The 20,968-nt window shown below is 53.9% G+C and overlaps 1 protein-coding gene across 1 annotated transcript; it reads right to left on the reverse strand.

Moving 5' to 3' along the window:
• Positions 1-17,167: 17,167 nt before the first annotated feature.
• Positions 17,168-18,008, reverse strand: INAFM1 (InaF motif containing 1). Its single transcript, XM_042919236.1, has one exon. The coding sequence runs from the start codon at positions 17,970-17,972 to the stop codon at positions 17,541-17,543; it is 432 nt and encodes a 143-aa protein (XP_042775170.1). The 5' UTR covers positions 17,973-18,008; the 3' UTR covers positions 17,168-17,540.
• Positions 18,009-20,968: the final 2,960 nt, after the last annotated feature.

Here is a 20,968-nt window from a genome sequence, read left to right on the forward strand (position 1 = left end):
GGGAGAGACTCCGAAAGCCAGGCCACGCCCCCTTTTTTTTTTTTTTTTTTTTTAGAATTTTGGACCAAAACTGCGTATTGCCTTAAAGCACGAGTTCTTAACGTTTTCTGTCTTTTTCTTTTCTTTTTTTTTTTTTATGTTTGTTTTTTTTTGAGAGCGAGAGGGAGCGGGGGAGGGGCAGAGAGCAAGACAGTCCCAAGCAGGCTCTGCACAGTCAGCACGGAGCCTGAGGCGGGGCTGGACCCCAGGAACCAACCAGGGAGATCAGGTCAGAGCGGAAGTCGGCTGCTCAACGGATGGACCACCCAGGCGCACCCGTGGGTTCTGTGCCCTAGACCCTTGGTGAAGTTATGAACTTCTCAGAATTTTTTTTTTTTTTTTTTTTTTTTGCAACTGCTGATTTTGATGTAATTTCCTACTTAAGTGGAAGTGGCAAGGAGAATACAAGTAACTCCCGTGTGGCTTTCGCCCAGATTCACGCACCGTTGCGTTTGCCCCCTGTGCTGTGCTTTCTTTAATATGCGCCCACTATATGCCTGGGGCGGGGGGGGGGCCGCAGGTAATCAATCAGGGTTCTCTAGAAAAATAGGACCAATAGGACAAAGAGGGGGCGCCTGGCTGGCTCAGTCACTAGAGCATATGACTCTTGACCTCGGGGTTGTAAGCTTGAGCCCATGTTGGGTGTACAGATGGCTTAAAAAAAAAAAGAATAAAATCTTCCAAAAGAATAGGATAGGAGCGCCTGGGGGGGCTCCGTGGGTGAAGCGTCTGACTCTTGATTTTGACTCAGGTGGTGATCCCACCGGTTCACGAGTTCGAGCCCCGCATCCGGCTCCGCGCCGGCAGTGAGGAGCCTGCTTAGGATTCTCTCTCTCTCTCTCTCTCTCTCTCTGTCTCTCTGTCTCTGCCCCTCCCCCACTCTCTCTCTCTCTCGGAATAAATTTTTTAAAACAGGATAAAGAAACAGGGGGGAGGGGAGGGAGAGAGAGAGTGAGGCAAGGAAGGAGGAGGAAAAGGATATTTGTCTTAAGAAATTAGTTCCTGGAGGAGCGCCTGGTGGCCCAGTGGGTTGAGCATCTGACTTCCGTTCAGGTCACGAGCTCGCGGTTTGTGGGTTCAAGCCCCACGTCAGGCCCCGGGCTGACAGCTCAGAGCCTGGGGCCTGCTTCGGATTCTGTATCTCGTTCTCTCTCTGCCCCTCCCCCACTTGTGTTCTGTCTCTCTGTCTCTCTGTGTCTCTCAAAAAGAAATAAAAATGTAAAAAAATAAAATAAAATAAAAAAGAAATTGGTTCCTGGAATTGTGGGAGCTGGCAAGCCATGGGAACCTGATACAAAGGTTCTGTGTGTGTGTGTAGATACAGATATATATAGATATATATCTTAGCACTTTTCTCTGAGTCACTAGAGAGTGAGCTAGAAACCCCATGCCTCTTTACCACAGAGCGAGTAGGAAATATAGTACTGATGTAATCTGCAGTTCATGTTCAAATGTCACCAACTGTTCCAATAAAGTGCTTTTGTCGCAATTTTTTCTTTTATTTATTTTGAGAGAGAGAAAGTGAGCAGGAGAGGGGCAGAGAGAGAGGGAGAGAGAAAATCCCAAGCAGGCCGAGCGGAGCGCGCGGGGCTTGATCCCATGACTGTGAGATCATGACCTGAGGCGCCCCATCACTTTTGCTTTCTGAATAATGTTTCTGTGACTACATTGAAAGCACCTATTTCCCCCCCTTTCAACAGCTTAATAAATCCATTCTTGGCTTGAAATCTGTTTACTTAATCATTTGCCTATTGGGATTAGGTGGTTTCTGACGCTTTTGTTCAGACCACAGTGAGCACCCTCAGACATAATAATAAAAAAACAAAAAAAACACAAAAAACACAACCCAATAGAAAAATGGGCCAGGGTGCCTGGGTGGCTTAGTCAGTTAAGGATCCGACTTCAGCTCAGGTCACGATCTCACAGTTTGTGGGTTTGAGTCCCGCGTCGGGCTCTGTGCGTCTGGGCTCAGAGCCTGGAGCCTGCTTGGGATTCTGTGTCTCCCTCTCTCTCTGCCCCTCCCCTGCCTGCTCTCTGTCTCTCAAAAATAAAGAAATGTTTAAAAAAAATTGTTTTTGTTAATAAAAAAATAAAATAAAATCTTTAAAACAATTTTTAAATCCCATGTTACTTTGAATCCGCATTTCCTGCTACCCATCTGAAGCTGGCCGGGCCGAGCATGGGGCTGCAGCCACCACACCACGGACAACAGCCACTGGTGGCCAGCCACCACCCTGCTAGCTGTCACAGGAAGCCCAGAGCCAGACAGATGCTGGCCTTGTGTACTGGGGGTCCTCAGCGGTGGCCACAGGATCTTCTGAGGCAGGATGTGGGGGGCCCAGCCCCAGCAGTGGTTGGGCCCACACAACCTTCTAACCCTGGTCAGACGGACTTCGGGAACTTCCAGCCCCGGCTGAACCTGGAAACCAGATGGTGACAGGAAGTACCAAGGGGAAGCTGGGAGAAAGCAGCTGGAGGGCACATCAGGCAGAAGGCCTCTTCTCGGTGGAAAACACCAGCAAGAACAACAACAGGGGCGCCTGGGGGGGGCTCAGGTCATGATCTCGCGGTTCGCGAGTTCGAGCCCGGCGTGGGGCCCTGTGCTAACGGCTCAGAGCCTGGAACCTGCTTCGGATTCTGCGTCTCCTTCTCTCTCTGCCCCTCCCCCACTCACACTCTCTCTCTCTCTCTCTCAAAAATTAATAAACATTAGAAAATATTTTTTATTTTTTTTTTTTTAAATTTTTTTTTCAACGTTTTTTTTTTTATTTATTTTTGGGACAGAGAGAGACAGAGCATGAACGGGGGAGGGGCAGAGAGAGAGGGAGACACAGAATCGGAAACAGGCTCCAGGCTCCGAGCCATCAGCCCAGAGCCTGACGCGGGGCTCGAACTCACGGACCGCGAGATGGTGACCTGGCTGAAGTCGGACGCTTAACCGACTGCGCCACCCAGGCGCCCCAGAAAATATTTTTTAATAAAAATGCACGGATACAAAGCGAATGGGTATCTCTGATCCTAAAATTCCGGTTTTAAGATTTTTTAAATTGTTCATTAATTTATTTTGAACCCAATAGGACAAAACCCATTTTTGGGGGCGTGCCATCCTGCGAGTGTTGACAAAAAACACCCGGTGGGGTAACCACCACCGCAAATGAGACCCGGAACAGTCTCGTCCCCCGCCCCCCACCCCAGAAAATTCCCTCAGGGGCCTCTTTGCAGCCAGCCCCTCCCCCACCTGTAACCCCTGGCAACCGCCGCGCTAGTCTCGTGGCCAGATTGGCCTTTTCCAGAATGTCCTATAAACGGAATCATACTATAGGCAGCTTTCTGAATCTGACTTCTCCCCCTCAGCCTCATACGTTTACAATTCATCCCTGTCGCTGTGTGGGTCGCAGAAGTCCCCTTTAATTGCTGAGTGGCACTCCATCCTCCCACGACTCTTGATCTCAGGGTGGTGAGTTCGAGCCCCGCGTGGGGCGGAGAGACTGAGGACAAATAAAATCTTTAAAAGGTTTCACTGCTGCAGGGTGTCCGGGAAGCTAGGAGCCGGACTGCTGGGTGATGTGGTTAATGTGTGTTTTGATTTTATTTTATTTTATTTTTAATTTTTTAACGTTTATTTATTATTGAGAGACAGAGAGACACAGAGCATGAGCAGGGGAGGGGTAGACAGAGGGGGAGACACGGAATCCGAAGCAGGCTCCAGGCTCTGAGCTGTCGGCACAGAGCCCGATGTGGGGCTCGAACCCACAAACCGTGAGATCATGACCTGAGCCGAAGTCGGTTGCCCAACCAACTGAGCCACCCAGGCGCCCCTGTGTGTTTCAATTTTATAAGAAACCCGCTGCATTCATTTTCTGTTGCCACGAACGACCGCCAACTGGGTGGCTTAAAGCGACAACAGTTTATTGTCTCCCTGGCATGGAAGTCAGAAGCCTGAAATCGAGGTGAGGGCAGGGCAGGGCCTCGCCTCCCGTAGGGGCAGGAGAGGATTCACCCCTGCCTCCTGTAGCTTCTGGAGGCTCCAGATACTCCTGGCTCTTGTGGCCGCGTCCAGCCTCGGCCTCTGTCTTCACCTGGCCTCTCTTCTCTTCTTTTGTCTCCCTGTCTTTTGTTAATGTTTATTTATTTATTTTGAGAGAGAGCGAGAGAGGGTGTGCGCAGGGGAGGGGCAGAGAGAGAGAATCGCGGGCAGGCTCCCGGCCCAGAGCCCAGAGCCCAACGCGGGGCTCGAACGCACGACCGAGATCATGACCTGAGCCGAAGTCGGTCCGGCCGGGCCGTCGCCCTGTGGAGGTGTTTTAAGCCTTGCCCTTTGTCGGGTCTGTGTTCCGTCACGGGTGCACGCGCTTTGTCTTAAGTTTGTTTATTTTTAAGTAACCTCTCCACTCGACATGAGACTCGATCTCACAACCCTGAGATCAAGAATCGCCCACTCCTCCAACCCAGCCAGCCAGGTGCCCCTTGTGGGAAGGTGGGGGCTGGGGGGGGGGGGGGGCACACATTTGCAATCAGCTGAAAATCTGATATGAAGGCGGAGCTGTTTTCCTGGCAATAAACAACTGATATTATTCTCTAATTGTAAACTGTTTCCCGTGCACCTGCCCCCCCCCACACACACACCCACAAAAAAAGACTAAGTCTGAAGAAGGGGAAAAAAATAGGGGCGCCTGGGTGGCTCGGTGGGTTAAGCATCCGACTTCGGCTCAGGTCATGATCACCCGGTTCATGGGTTCGAGCCCCACATCGGGCTCCGTGCTGACACCTCGGAGCCTGAAGCCGGCTTCGGATTCTCTGTCTCCCTCCCTCTCTGTCCCTCTCCCATTTGTTCTTTATCTCTCTCTCTCTCTCTCAAGAAAAAAAAAAAAAAAAAAAAAACATTTAAAAATTAAAAAAAAATTAAATATATATATGAATAAAATGAAAATAGGACAAGATCTGGAGACGATCGCAATTTTGCCTGAGTTTCCCCCAAAGCGGTGATTTGACAGGTAGTTTACGCGGGGGTTGATCACGGGCAGCAGGAGTGAGGAAGTACAGAACAGAGACCAGAGAAGGGAGAAAGGCCATTAAAGGGTGTGTTAACGCCCACCGGTTGGGGGCAATCGGGGCTTGATCCTGCTGGGGACCCTGTGAGGAACCAGGCAGAACAGACCTCGGGATCTTCCCACCGAAGGGGGGGGCGGGGTGCGCATTGATGTCATCACTCGCTGCCCCCTTTGAGGCGGGGTCGCCCCAACCCCTCCCACCTCGGGGGCTGCACCTGGGGTCCAAATCAGTCCAGCGATGCCAGAAAAAAGCCACAAGGAGACACCTCCGTGCCAAGCTGAGAGGCTGACCAGGTGCCGGAAACTGTCAGCCCCTGTGGGTGAACCCAGGCGGGGAGAGGCACCTGCGCTGTCTCCTCCCCCCCGGATGCCCCTTGACAATTTCTTTTTTAACCAGGAAATTGTCTCTGCTCTGGCCAGACGCTGTAATTCACTTTCTGTCCGCGGTTTTTTTTGGTTTTGTTTGTTTTTTTTTTTTTTTTTTTTTGGTTTTTTTTCTGACGAACAGAAATCAGTTTCTCTGCCTCAGCTCTAAATCAATGCTCAAAGGAAACTAGTGTAAAACCATCAGGTTTAAAGAGCGCTGAATTGTTACCTTTTCTGAAGCGCAAAATTGTCGGCATCCCCAGGAGGCTCCAACCTGTCGGTCAGGCTTGGAAGAAACTCTACCCAATGAAGTGGACCTAATAAGGCATGTAAAACATGCATCCTAAATATCCGTGGAGAACCAAGAGAGGAGATTGAAAATCGGAAGCAAGACGAGGAAGTTATGAAGTAGAACCTAACTGAAGACAAGGGACATGAACGATATAATTACTGAAATAAAGAACTTAATAGGTGAGTTGAATGGCCGAACGGATACAGCTAAAGAATGAGTGAGCGAGCTGAAAATGCTGTCCCCAAAGGCCTCCATGTGGGACAGAGAGAGAGAAACCCTAAGGAAAAAACTAAGGTCTATATGGATATAAGTAACAGTTCGAGGGGCACCTGGCCGGCTCAGTCGGTTGAGCATCTGACTTTGGCTCGGGTCATGATCTCATGGTTCATGGGTTCAAGCCCCGCGTCGGGCTCTGGGCTGACCGCTCGGGGCCTGGAGCCTGCTTCGGATTCTGGGTCTCCCTCTTTCTCTGCCCCTCCCCCAGTCCTGCTCTGTCTCTCTCTCTCTCTCAAAAATAAAGCAACATCAAAACCAAATAAAAAATAATAAATTTTTTTTAAAGAATTCAGAATTCATGGAGGTCTTTGCAGTCAGATAAACCTTTGTATGTGACTGGCCATGTTTCTGACCTCCCCGCCCCCATCCCATCCACTTCTGTAAAACGAGGGGAAGAATGTTTAGTGCGCAGGGTTGTTGTCAAAATATCATGACCGAATGGAAAACGCCTTAGTAGAATAAAGCTTTTTATTATTCTTATTTTTTTTAGAGAGAGAGTGTGTGCGCGGGGGAGAAGGGCAGAGGGAGACAAAGAAAATCTTAAATGTTTTATTTTATATTTGAGAGACAGCGAGCAGGGGAGGGGCAGAGAGATAGAGACAGAACCCGAAGCAGGCTCCAGGCTCCGAGCGGTGAGCAGAGAGCCCGACGCGGGGCTCGAACTCACGAGCAATGAGCTCCGGGACCTGAGCCGAAGTCGGACGCTCAACCGACTGAGCCGCCCAGGGGCCCCCATAATAAAGCTTTTGAAATGACTATAATGCTTGTGGCAACTGAGTGAAGCTTAGGATGCAAAACTGAAGACACCGAGTCTCCTGTTAAATCCAGTACGTGTACCACTGAGTTCCTATGTGCTATTTTTCACGACTTTATTAAAGTGTAATCGATGTGCCACACGCAGCACGTATCGAGAACGAGGTAGGAAGGTGACACCCCCGCCACAAGCAAGTTAGCAAACACTTCCATAGTGCCCAGAAGGTTCTTTGCGGTTCTTTGTAACCGAGCCCTCCCTCTACCCTCTGCCCTCAGGAAACCACTGATCTGCCTTCTGTCGTAACAGATCGGTTTGAATTTCCTAGAATTTCGCATAAGTGGAAGGGTAAGGTAGGAGGTGCTTTCCCTTGCCCCGTGTCTTTCACGCGGTGTAATGTTCCGTATCCAATTCCTTTTTCTTGCAAAGCTGTATCCCACTGTTGGGTGGGAGAGGCAGAAAAATGCCCCGGGGTCTCCATGCCCCTGTAACTGACCCCCTCCAACAAAAACCCTGGACACCAAGGCTCAGGGGAGCCTCCCTGGTTGGCAAAGGCTCCAGGTGTGCGGCCGCGTGACCTCGCTAGGAAAAGCGACCGCTCTCCATACGACTCCGTGGGGACAGACAACCGGAAGCTCAGGCCTGGTCTCTCCCGGAGGCCGCGTGCCCACCTTTCCTCTCGGCTGACGTTAATCTCTCTCCTTTCGCCCCGATAAATCACAAGTGTGATTCTAACAGCTCTTCTGGGTTCCGTGAGCCCTTCTGGTGAGTCGCGAAACATGAAAGTCGTCTTGGGGACGTGCGACAGACGCACCTGTCTGGGTGCTTCTCAGCAACCGTGCCTCTCGGAATTTTCCAGAGGGTCCATTGGTTTCCATCTTTGGCTTTCTTTCCACTTCCCAAACCCAGATACCACCCGCCTCCAGCTGTCCGTTTGATGACCACACCCCACGCTTCCCAGTTTTCAGTTTGCCTCTCCCCCTATCTAATTGCACACCACCTTCCTGTCCCTTTCTCAGAAACGTTGTCCCCTCTTGGGGCGCCTGGGTGGCTCACTGGGTTGAGCGCCCGACTCTTGATTTTTGACTCAGGTCGTGATCCCGGGGTTGTGGGATCGAGCCCCATGGCAGGCTCCGTGCGGAGCGTGGAGCCCGCTTGGAATGCTCTCTCTCCCTCTCTCTGCCCTCTGCCCCTCCCCCGCTCACACTCACTCTCTCTCTAAAATTTAAACAAAGCAAAGAATCTTTATCCGCTCTCTTCTTGTTGCGTTTCCTCCTCCTTCAGTCACCCCGAACTTCAGCGTTTCCTTCTCTCCATCCCCGCGTCCACTGTGTCCCCGTCTTCCCCGCTCGGTGCCATGGCCTGTCAGTGTGGCTCCTCCCCATCTCTCTCTGTCCCCCCATCACCCAGCCTTTGGGGGACTCTCCACCCCCTCTGTCCTTCTCTCTCTCGGTGTCTCTGAGATGCTTTCAAGGTAACTCAAGCCCTTCAACTTCATCTCTTCAGATGGGTCATCGGTCCTGCCTCCTTATTTTTTTAATGTTTATTTATCTATTTTTAGAGAGTGGGGGAGGGGCAGAGAGAGAGACAGAGAGAGAGAATCCCAACCAGGCTCCGTGCTGTCAGTGTGGAGCCCAACATGGGGCTCGATCCCATGAACCATGAGATTCGTCAGAACCTGAGCCGAGATCAAGAGTCGGCTCAGGTCACGATCTCGCGGTTCGTGGGTTCGAGCACCGCGTCGGGCTCTGCTCTGACAGCTCGGAGCCTGGAGCCTGCTTTGGATTCTGTGTCTCCCTCTCTCTCTGCCCCTCCCCCGTTCATGCTCTGTCTCTCTCTGTCCCAAAAATAAATAAAAAACGTTGAAAAAAAAATTAAAAAAAAAAAAACAAAAAAACCCACCACATTTGTTTATTTTTATCACAGCGAAGTGCGGGCGTCAGCACGTAATCAAACAGAAAACAGAGAACATGAAACACTCTCCTCTCGGTCCTTATCAGGCTCAGGGCAAGCACTTCCTAAGTGTTCTACGCTGCTTCTGTCCCCTGCCAGCAAGGACACTTTTCAGTCCCCCCCAGTCCTGAGCCCCAGGCCTCCTGGGGCAGCGGGGACAGGCAACAAAGAGCTCTCTCAGGCTCTGAGCATTGCTCTGAAAGAGAAGGGGTTGGGACCCCTAGGGAGCTCAGTGGGTTGAGCGTCCGACTTCGGCTCAGGTCATGAGCTCGCGGTTCGTGGGTTCAAGCCCCGCGTCGGGCTCTGTGCTGATGGCTCGGAGCCCGGAACCTGCTTCGGATTCTGGGTCTCCCTCTCTCTCTCCGCCCCTCCCCGACTCATGCTCTATCTCTCTGTCTCTCAAAAATAAGTAAACATTAAAAAAAATGTTTTTAATAATCATCATCATAATAAAAGAATAGGCTCACAGTTGTCCTTTAGTGTCACAAGTAAAACAAACAAACAAAAAATTGGCCTCCAATCGGTATCCTCTCTCATGGTCCTGTGGATGGACTTCCGGGCACTTCTCACTTGGAGCCTCTTGAGGTCGGCTGGAGCCGTGCTCATCTGAAGGCCCAACCGGGCCGGACGTGCCAGGTGACCCGCTCACATGGTTGGCCGTCGATTCTGGCCGTCGAGTGGGGGCATAGCTGGGATTTTCAACCAGACAGCCTACGCGCGGGCTCTCCATATGGTTTGGGCTGAGAAGCAAAGCCAGCAGTGACATGGGGCGCAGGTTAGAGTCAGATCACATGGCTTTCAGCTTCCCACCTACACACCCCCCCCCCCAACACACACAGTTGTTGCTCTGTAAATTACTCCTCAGCCTCTAGGGCACAATGTGAACATTTATGCCTTTTATACCCTCCCTGCCCGCATGGCCATCCTTTGATTCCCAGTTTCAGGTTTGAGCCCAGCGCCCAGGTCACCCACCCCCCCGTCCACCCCCTCATCCTATGGCGACGTGGGACATGGGACATGACCACCCGTGCAGATCCGGTAACCCTTCACAAGCCTTCGTTCCGTCCGCCTCATCTCCTTGGAAGGAATGTGTCTCCCATCCCTTTATAGCAAGAGGCTGTGCAACTTGCTTGGCCAGTGGGATGAAGGCACACAGACCACAGAGGCTTGAGATGCACCATGGCAGTTGGGCTCACACCTCTGCCATTACTACGAGAAGGATATTCCTGGGATAGGCCGTTGGTCCCAAGCACCTGCCAGGTGGATGCACCTGCCAGGATCAGCCCAGCCACAAGCAGCTGAGGGAGCCCAGCCAAGATCAGCAAGCCATCCAACCACGCGCAGCCCCAGGCAGTCCAGCTCCATGGGACCCCGGTCGGTCGTACAGGAGAAGTCAGCTAGGATCAGCAGAGCCTTCCGGCCACGATCAGCTGACCCCCGGATGCACCCGCTACATAAACATCCGTGTGTGTACATCACACGCAGATTTGGGTTATTCTCGGACCAGAGTAAACCGATACATTAGCAGCAGTATAGCCGTGAGTCCATCATCACTACATGGTTGCAGTGTGACTAAGTGATAAAGAATTGTACCCAGAACCACATGTGAAATGTACATGCCCCGGGGGGCGCCTGCGGGGCCCCGTCGGTTAAGCATCTGACTTCAGGTCACCGTCTCCAGGTTCACATCGGGCTCTGCACTGACAGTGTGGAGCCTGCTTGGGATTCTCTCTCCCTCTCTCTCTCTCTCTGCCCTTCCCCCCCCCACTCACATGCTCTCACACTTTCTCTCTAAATAAATAAATATATGTGTGTATATATATATATATATATATATATTTTTTTTTTTTTTTTTTTTTTGATATTCAGGATGATGTAGCTGGAGGGGGAGTGGGTTTAAAAGGCTCATGCTCGGGGGGCTCCTGGGTGGCGCAGTCGGTTAAGCGTCCGACTTCAGCCAGGTCACGATCTCGCGGTCCGTGAGTTCGAGCCCCGCGTCGGGCTCTGGGCTGATGGCTCGGAGCCTGGAGCCTGTTTCCGATTCTGTGTCTCCCTCTCTCTCTGCCCCTCCCCCCGTTCATGCTCTGTCTCTCTCTGTCTCAAAAATAAATAAAAAACGTTGAAAAAAAAATTTAAAAATAAATAAATAAATAAAAGGCTCATGCTCGGGACTTTCCATGACTTGGCTGGAGTTCACCAAACTTTTTTTTTTTCCAGAGGCTAGCTGACTTGTAACATTGCAACAGAACAAATGCAGAAGCAACTATAAGAACCCAGTTGTCTTCTATTGAGCCAGACGTTAAATATTCTCAGAAATGTAAAGTGATGTCACTCTTCTCATTACATTTTTTTTTTTTTTTTGGAAAATACAGCATTTTTCATTCGAAATGTTATTTATGTTGGGGCGCCTGGGTGGCTCAGCTGGTGAAGTGTCCGACTTCAGCTCAGGTCGCGATCTCGCGGTCCGTGAGTTCGAGCCCCGCGTCGGGCTCTGGGCTGATGGCTCGGAGCCTGGAGCCTGTTTCCGATTCTGTGTCTCCCTCTCTCTCTGCCCCTTCCCCGTTCATGCTCTGTCTCTCTCTGTCTCTGTCTCAAAGATAAATAGACGTTAAAATAAAAAATAATAATAAACAAAAAAAGGATGGAAATTCTGATACACAATACAACGTGGATGAAACTTGACAACTTGATGCTAAGTGAAATGAGACAGGCACGAAAGGGCAAATATTGTTCGACTGCACTTAAATGAGGCACAGAGAAGAGGGATTCACAGAGACAGAAAGTAAAATAGAGGTTGCCTGGAGTGGGGGAGGTGGGGAGATGGAGAGTATTGTTTGAGGGATACAAAGTTTCAGTTTGGGGAAATGAAAACATTCTGGAAACCCCGTGGCAGTGACGGTCCCACAACAAGGTGAATGTATTTCATGCCACCAACTGCACACCTAAAATATAGGACATGGCACATTTTATGTCCTGAAATCATTGTTTGCACCATATGCTAACGAACTTGGATGCAAATTTTAAGAAATGAAAAATTTAAAAAAAATTTTTTAAATAAAAATAAAGAAATGGCCCCCCAAAATGTACTTTTTACATTTCTTCTGGCCAAAGCAGGTGGGCGCCCTCTGGTGGAAGTACAGGGTATCGGTTGGCCGCGCAAAATTTCTCCGGAATTTTCAACTCTGAAGACGGAGGCAGATATGAGGCAGCTGATATGAGGACTTTATTTCAGCAGATCAACTTTATTTTTTTTTATTTTTATTTTTTTTATTTTTTTTAACGTTTATTTATTTTTGAGACAGAGAGAGACAGAGCATGAACAGGGGAGGGGCAGAGAGAGAGGGAGACACAGAATCTGAAACAGGCCCCAGGCTCTGAGCTGTCAGCACAGAGCCCCACGCGGGGCTCGAACTCACGGACCGAGAGATCGTGACCTGAGCCGAAGTCGGACGCTTAACCGACCGAGCCACCCAGGCGCCCCACAGCAGATCAACTTTAAACCCTGAACTATGCCTCTTGTCGTGCACATTCACTCACACACACGCACGCGCGCACACACAATTACAGGCACAACGAGACCCTTGCAAACGCACACAGACACGATCACACATACGAAAAACTCTCCCAAAGACCCACATAGGTACACACACAGAGGGACACAGGGGCGCCTGGGTGGCTCAGTCAGCTAAACTTCCCGACTCTTGATTTCAGCTCAGGTCTTGATCTGAGGGCCATGAGTTCAAGCCCTGCCCTGGGCATAAAGCCTACTAAGAAAAACAAACAAACAAACAACAAAAACAAGGAGACAGGGACACACGGACAGTCGCTTACACACACGACACTGAAAACAGCGTATGATTAACAAAGGGGACTTAGTAGACCAGCGCCGTTCTCTATTTTTAAAAAAATCGTAATGGAAAATGAGTTTCTTCCCAAAGCCATTAAATAAACGTTGAACAAGTAATTAAGATGAATCTCGGTTGGGCAGCATGCCCGACTTGAGGTCCACAATCCCTTAGCTGAAGTCCTTGGGGACAGATGCCTTTCGGAACTCAGAAGTGTTCCAATTTTAGAAAGGCGATTCTGAGCAAATGCCACATTTTATGTAACACTCCCAGGGGTCTGAGGCAGCCCCCTCCCCACCAGACATGTTAGTATATTTGCAGCAACGCCCGTGGAAGTTCACACCAACGGAGATAAATAAAGGGTGTAAATAATAGAAAGTTTAACCCCAAAGCGGTGTGGAAAGATCATCTTTCCCTTCAACAAACTTACGAATTAGCGCCAGTCCAGAATTTAAAAAAAAAAAAAAAGTAAATAACTCTTATCAGTTGATTTGCCACCATGTGAGACTGAGCCCAAACTACCCCCCCCCAAAGAACCTGTTTTGGTTGTCACGGCTTTTGGGAATTCGGGACACGGGACCCTCCTAGCAGGCCCCTGGAACGTGCACGTACAAATGTTTCTGCCGTGATTGTGAATCTTGGATCCCGGCCAGGGTAGGCTTCCGGGAGGACGGCGACGCTTTGGCGCCCCCTCCTGGAAGTTCCAGCCCTTGCGGTTGGGCTGCAGCGGGGAGGTCTACGGCCTTGGGCTTGATCCAGCGGTGGGTCGCGATTGGCCGAACCGTTTAGAGTAATCCCGCCTTCTCGCGCCAGGGCGTGATGGAATCCAGGCCTCAACCAACCGCACCTGACGGCCCCTGGCACAGGCACGGGGGTCCAGGTTTGTCATGTGACCTGCACTGATCCCACCAAGTTGAAAAAAAGCCCTTCAGCCCACCAGGAGGGGCGAGGCCTCCCTCTCTCCCAGGGATGGGAATGAGTTCCCAGGTGCCTCCGTCCGTGGGCACCCGGCAAAGCGCCTTGGGGGTGAGGCTGCCCCTAAGCCCCGAAAGAACTAGAAACACTGTAGGGCCCTGTGGTGGCCACCCAAGGGTGCTGCTCGGCTCTCCCTTTAAGAGACCCTGCTGCGGGGGCGCCTGGGTGGCTCAGTCGGTTGAGTGTCCGACTTCCGCCCAGGTCCTGACCTCGCAGTTCGGGAGTTCGAGCCTCGCATCCGGCTCTCTGCTGTCGGTGCAGAGCCTGCTTCGGGTCCTCTGTCCCCTTCTCTCTCTGCCTCTCCCCACGCATGTGCGTGCATGCTCACACCTCCCCCACCTCCTCAACCCCCCCCCCCCCGCCTGCCCCCAGACTTTCTCCCTCTAGTCCAGTCCCTCCTCCCCTCCTTTTCACAGCGATCAGATCAATGGAGGTGGTAATGACCGCACAACACCGAACTTCATGCCCTGAACTTTACACTTTTAAACGGTTCGAGGCGCCTGGGTGGCTCAGCTGGTTAAGCACCAACGCTCTTGATTCCGGCTCAGGTCATGATCTTGCGGTTCCTGAGATTGAGTCCCCACGTCGGGCTCTGGGCTGACAGTATGGGAACCTGCCTGGGGTTCTCTCGCTCCCTCTCTCTCTCTCTGCCCCTTCCCCGCTCTTTCTCTTTCTCAAAAATAAACTTCAAAATATATGCTCTGGAGGCCCGGGTGGCTCAGTCAGTTAGGTGTCCGACTTGATTTCGGCTCAGGTCATGACCTCACAGTTTGTGAGATTGAACGTCATACGAGGCTCTGCACCGACAGTTCGGGAACCAGCGTAAGATTCTCTCTCTCTCTCCACCCCCCTCCCTTTGGCTCGTGCTCTCTAAAATAAATTAAAATTTTTTTGAACAGAAGGAAAGAAAGAAAGAAGGAAGGAAGGAAGGAAGGAAGGAAGGAAGGAAACTTGTAGACCAGAGAAATTTCAGTGATTTGCCTAAGAAGCTGAACAAAAGGGCGCCTGGGTGGCTCAGTCGGTGAAGCGTCCGACTTCGGCTCAGGTCATGATCTCGCGGTTTGTGAGTTCGAGCCTCACATCGGGCTCTGTGCTGACAGCTCGGAGCCTGGAGCCTGCTTCGGATTCTGTGTCTCCCTCTCTCTCCGCCCCTCCCCTGCTCACGCTATTAAAAAAACAACAACACAATTTTAAAATAAAATGGCTCAAGTGGTAACTTTTATGCTATGTGTATTTCACACACACACTAAGATTTTGACCACCCACGTGTCCTCCAGGCCACTACCTTGTTCTAGCCACTGTCTCTCACCTGAACCATGGCCGTGGCCTCCTCCCTGGGCCCCAGCTTCCACCCTCGCGCTCCCTACAGTTTATTCCCACGCGGCAATCAGAGGGTCCCGTTAACACCTAAGCGGGCTCTGTCCCTCCTCAGCTCAAGAACTTTCCATGGTTCTACTTCATTCAAAGTAAAAGCCAAAGACCTCACGGTGGGTCTTTGAGGTTCTGTACAATCTGCCCCTATTCTCTCTCTCTCTCTCTTACTCTTGCCTCCCTTTCTGCTCTCTCCTTCACTCACTCTGCTCACTCCCTGGCTTCTTCATGGTTCCTTGAACCGGCCAAGCACCTGAGCCTCAGGGCTATCGCACTTGTTGTTCCCACGTCCTGGAACACTCTTCCCGCCAGAGATCTGTATGCCCGGCCCTTACCTCTTTGGCATCTGCCCAGGAACCAGCAACTCCATTACTCCCTGTCACCCTGATTATCTTCGTCCGTTGTGCTTCTTGTTAACAGACATAACATGTATTTAAGTCACTCATCATGCTTCTTGTCTGTCTCTCCAGCAATAGGTCAGCTCCCTCGAAAGCAGGAAGCTTTGCCTGTTTTGTTCACCGCTGTGACCCAGGTGCCTAGAATAAGGCCTGGCACAGAGTAAATGCTCAGTAAGTGTTTGTTAAGTGCAAAATTAAGAGGCAGTGACCAAAAGAGAGACTGAGAGATAAGGAAGACAGCCAAAGATGGGAGAGGAGATAGGGCACCGGGGGACTGAGCTGGGGAAGAACCGAGAAGGGGGGGAAGAGGGAGGGGGGGTGTTGGGGCAGGACGGGGAGGGGGGAAGCAAGGGGAGGGAGGGAGGAGACACAGAGAGAGAGCTGGGGCGGAAAGCGACAGAGACTCAAGAGAGTGAGTCAGAGAGAGCACCGAGTGAGGGACAGAGGCAGAGACAACACTGAAAGATGGCAGGGAGAGACAGAGAGGCAGGGACGGAAGGGGGAGAGAGCAGGGTGGCGAGGGAGACACAGAGACAGGAAGAGAAACCGAGGAATGGGGAGCAACGGAGCTGGGAGAAGAGAGCAGGAAGCTAGAGAGCCGAGAGGGTTCAGAGATGCAGAGGGTCCCCACCTCCAACTCACCACTTGCTGGTGTCCAGAGCTCTGGGCCGACTTGACATCCCTCGGGATCCAAGCTGTGGTTTTTTTTAAATCCCTGAGGGACAGAGGCGGGTGGAGAGAAGGAACGTGTGATGCCGTTTGAAAGGCTTTGGATCACTAATTTACTCTGGAAGTACGATCATCATCTTCGTTTCACAGGACCAGGAAGGTTGAGTAACCTGCCCAAGGTCACACAGCTAGGGAGAGGAAGAGCTGGAATTTGGATCTGGGCATCTTGGCTCCACGGTCAGTGCCCTATGCTAACCATAAAGGGGTGCCGGGTCCCTGAGTTCCCCTTCGGTTTGGAGACACCCTCTGGGAAGTGGTGCTGGACGGATAGAAGGGAGGGAACGAGGGACACAGAATGACTGACATTCTCAGCCCAGTCCATATCCACTGATGTCCCAGCCTGAGGGAGGAGGTTCAGTTTCACTCCCCTGGGAAAGTCTCCAGTGCAAAGGAGGAGGCTAGACGAGAAAACCGCTACCTGCGTATAGGGTCCAATGCCCTGCCCAGAGCCAGGCCTCAGTCCTCTGCGGGGAGGGGATACATTCAACCACTTCAGACTCTTTCGGCAGGCCTGGAGTTTCTCTGCCTCGGTCCACCAGCAGCACTGCAGACCAGAGAGGTTGTACGAATCTTTAAAGGCAGCACAGTACTGGCCAACTTCCTCTGTGATTTCCAGGGAGGCACAGCCCCAGCACACCCCTGTCCACCCTCAGCTCTCAGACCCGGGGAAGAAGGCCTCACTCCCTCCCAGCAGCAATCCTGACATCTCAGGGGGACTCAGCCTCTCTGCCTGACGCTATAATCACACTAATCCCAATCCCTGAAGACCCCAATGCTTGTGCGAAACCATCCCACCTCTCCCCTCATCTGTGCTGGAACAAGAGGGCGGACTGTCTGCTTCTCTCCAGAGGCACTTGTCTTCTGCCCCAAGCGGACACAAAACTGCGAAGTCCTTCACGCTGTCTGACCTTCAACTGCTCTGTTGCAGATAAGCCTCTTCTCCCCACCCCAAAGGCTAAGTGTTGGCGATGAGAAAAGAAAAACACGCCCGCCCAGGTCAAGGGAGAGCCCACCCGAGCCACCCAGGGCAAAAGACACGAGGATCAGACGCCGGGAAGGCCTTCCCCTTACAAACTTGAAAAGAGAGACATCTCGAAAACAATACAACAAACACAGCACCAGGCACTTGGGGCTGGAGTTTATTGCAGGGGGGACATACGGACACGGAGATTCAGAGAGGAGGAGGGCGGGTTGTGGGCTCTGTGCTCAGAATCCCATGGAGGGGGTCAGAAGGCAGAGGTCAGGAGAGGGTCTGCCAGATGGTGGAGGACCCCGGTCTGATGGCAGAGGAGCCTGATGGCGGAGAAGCCTGACGGCAGAGGAGCGAGGCCCCAAGCCAGCTCCCCTTCGCTCCCCATTCTTCAGGATGACGACTCCGGAGACGCTGGGCGGTGTCGTGAAGACGGAGCCCGGGCCCGACCGGGTACGGAGCATCCGCCGCGGGGGCGCCGGCCTCTCGAGGGCCGGAGATCCAGCAGGGGGTGGAAGGGACGGCTACCCGGGTCCTCGCCCCCCCGCGGCCTCCGGCCTCTCTCTGGGTGTCTGGCGGTGGTTCGGGCGGCGGCTGTGGTCGCTGTGGCGGCGGCGGCGGCTGCGCGGCAGCTCGAGCTGGGGTCGCGGCCCGCCGGGGGCTCCCAGGAGGCAGGAGATCGAGGCAGCGGCAGGCGCCGGGGCAGGCGGCGCGCCCGGGCGGGCGGCGCACGGAGGAGACGGCGCGCTGGGCGGCGGGCCGGCGGGGCCCGCGGGGGGCCGCGTGGGAACCCAGATGAGACCGTAGTAGACGGCGAGCAGCACGGCGGCCAACGAGACGCAGAGGAAGTAGGCGCAGACGGGGGCCAGGCGCAGCCAGCGGCCCCGCGGGCCCTCGCTCAGCCCGGCGCCACCCGGGCTCTCGCCGCCGCCGCCCACGCAGCTCGTGCCCCGCATCCCCGCAGCCCACTCCGCCCGGCGCAGCGGCCCGCACAGGCCCCGCCCCCGCGCCCTGGGCCCGCCCCCTCCCCGGGCCCGCCCCCGCGCTCTGCATCTCCTTGATCCAACCCCGCCCCCGCCAGGATGATCACGCCCCCGCGCGGGCTGGTCTCCTCCGCATCCTGGACCCACCCCCTCCCCAGACTCCAGCCAACCATTATCAAGCTAAGACTTAACTAGCGCCCTGACCCCACCCCCACTTGGCTCTGACCCCGCCCCAGGCCCGCAAACGCAGCTGGCAACTACTGCCAGGCTTCGGTGTGACGCCCACACCTCTTAAATGCGAACCCGCCCAGCACTTAGCCCCGCCCTCCTCCTTCTGGCCTCCTCCCCGCGCCCCAACGCCGTCCCCTTTCGGGACACAGACTTCTCCCGGGCATCTAAGCCCAGCCTCCGAGCCCCAAGCCCTTACGAGGTTCAAGCCTCACAAACCCCGCCCCACCTTAGCCGCAGGTCCTCCCTGCTTCTAACTTGCCTTTCTCTGAATCACACTCGATTCTAGCACTCGAAGCCACCCTCTCCTCTCCTTGGATTCACACTCTCTAGTCCAGGCTCCGCAACTTTCCGCCGCCTCAGCCCATTGGTTCTAGCCCCGCATTGGCCACGCCCTCCACCGAGGACTGCCCCCCCCACAGCCGCGTTAAGAACTCGCATCTAAACCTGCTGTCGCGGCCCCACACCACATCTAAGGCCCGCCTATGTCCCAACCTCACCTCACCCACAAGTTGTGGCCCCGCCCAGGCACCCTAGCCACGCCCCTCACGGCACCTCATCCTTACTTCGCGTCCAGAGATCTAAATTCAACGCCCCGAAGCTCCAGCTCTGCCCCATAAGCCAGTCACGCCCCTTCCCCAACGCCTCCCCACCACCCTCAGTTTCTCCCTCTCCCTAAAGTCATGGGATCCAGAGCAGTCTCCGGGGAGGAGAGAGCGCAGCCTGGAAATCCAGACTAACCCCCTCCTGCCGCCCCCTCCCCATCAAGGCGGGGAAGCTTCAGTCCCCTCCCAGCAGCGTCTTCAGGAATTCGGGGAGGCCTGCGAGAGGGGGGGGAGGGAAGACGTATCAGGGGAGTGGAGGAAGGAAGACCCCTTCCTCCCGCCTCTTCCGCCATGGAAAAGCCCGCCAAGCACAGCAACCCAGCCTGCCCTCCAGAAACACAGTTCAAAGGTTAGCGGAAGCACTGCGTTTAATGAGAGAAGGCCGGTGGCCTAGTAATTCCAAGTCCTGCGGGAGAGTCACCGGCTATTTGCCATGCCTCAGATGGAAACTCCAGGAGGCGGGAATCTAGATCCGGGGACCGGCACCTAGCCCCCCATGGCTGCCATTAGGTGGGTAACTCGGGGGCGTCTCAACCCTCCCGGTGCCACGGCGCCCCCCATTCGTGAGACTTGCCTATTGCCCTGGTCCCACCCCGTTCACTGGCCCTGACTCCGCCCCCCTTACATTTAACCCTCTCCTGGCTGGAGCGTGACGGAAGCAGAGGACAGAGGAGCAAGGCGGCAGGAGGTTAGTGCAGAACGCGGAGGCCGCAGTCTGCAGGCGCGGTCAGCGGGCGGCCCCCGGTGGCGGAGCGGCCGCCACCACCTTGCAGAAACGCACCCTCTGGAAGTCGGTGATCTCCGCGGTCTCCTGACCCTCAGTGCCCGCCTCTGGGGGAGAGAAGGGGCAGTCAGCGGAGGGAACAGTTTCCCCCACCCTCCACCCGTCTGGTTCCGTCTCTGATCCCAACTGAGCCTAGCTTCAGTCGCCCTGCGCTAAATGGTTTATGGGCCTCGGACTCCCTTTAATCCTCGCAGGGGGCCCCACAAACTGCATGCACCCCAGCAGAACCCTATTTACAATCGAGGAAGCTATCTGGTACAGCAAGATCACAGTCACTTGGCCAGCAAAGGGCCCAAAGACGAAGACGAGAAACGCCTGGACACCCTGCCCTCGCCGACCATCCTAAACTGTCCTCTCAGACTCCAGCCTCCCCCACCCCCGCCCAGTCCCCCACGGACCTAAACTAGCCCCAAGAGTGCCCGCCCTCTTGCCCCTGCCCCCCTTTGCCCTTGCCCACCTGAGTTCTAACCAGATCTTCCTTCGCTCTGCCCCCCAAACTCTAATGTCACGCCTGGGGAGGTCCACCATGGTTCCCAACCCGCTCGCACTGATGGAGGTGGTTGGGCCCAACATTCTAACGGGAAATGCATTTCGATTCTGATTTCCTCTACTCGCTTAGACCCCCCCCCCCTTCCATTCTTACTTTTGACCTATTTAAATTCCTCCCATCCAAGTACTAACCAGGCCCGACCCTGCTTAGCTTCCGCGATCAGACGAGATAGGGCGCGCTCAGGGTGGTCTGGCTGAAGACGACCTATTTAAATTCCTAATCCTGCCCTTAGCCCTACCCCTTGGGCCTAGCCCACCCCATCATATTTAGACTTTATCCCCCAACCCCTGGGGTCAGCCTCTAAATCCTAATCCCACCCTCGCTCCCCTCCCCCACCCCCACCATTCTTCCAAGCGCTAGGCCCCAGAGGGCCTCCATTTAGCTCCACCCCCTTGACCTGGGCTCCAATCTCACCCAATCCCAAGCGTTGTAGCCTCCCCCCTCCCCCCCCCCATCCGCGGCTTCCCCGCACACCCAGCTCCACTCTATCCTCTCCCCAAGCCCTCCCCCCAGCCCCAGGGGGGAGAAAAAGAGGAAGAAGGCCATCTTCTGGGGCCCCGTCCACTCCCCCACCTGAAGCTGCCTCAGACCCTTCCTCTTCAGCTTTCTGGGTTCCTGGGAGGCAGGGCCCACTCTCGAGGGAGGCAGGGGCTGGCTGGTCACCTCCTGGGGAAGGGGGGAGGCCCAGTCAAGCCCCTACCCCTCCATATTTCCCCCCACCGTGGGAAAGAAGGCCCTGGGGGAGTGGGAGGGGGTGTTCAAGGACACACCTGGGGAATATCATTCGAGGACGTGAACTCTT

This window comes from Panthera leo, chromosome E2 (genome assembly GCF_018350215.1).
Source record: "Panthera leo isolate Ple1 chromosome E2, P.leo_Ple1_pat1.1, whole genome shotgun sequence".
Taxonomy (NCBI): domain Eukaryota; kingdom Metazoa; phylum Chordata; class Mammalia; order Carnivora; family Felidae; genus Panthera; species Panthera leo.

Bases quoted from the DNA above. Each gene is read 5' to 3' on its own strand.
- INAFM1 (XM_042919236.1), bottom strand. From the start codon at position 17,972: ATGCGGGGCACGAGCTGCGTGGGCGGCGGCGGCGAGAGCCCGGGTGGC.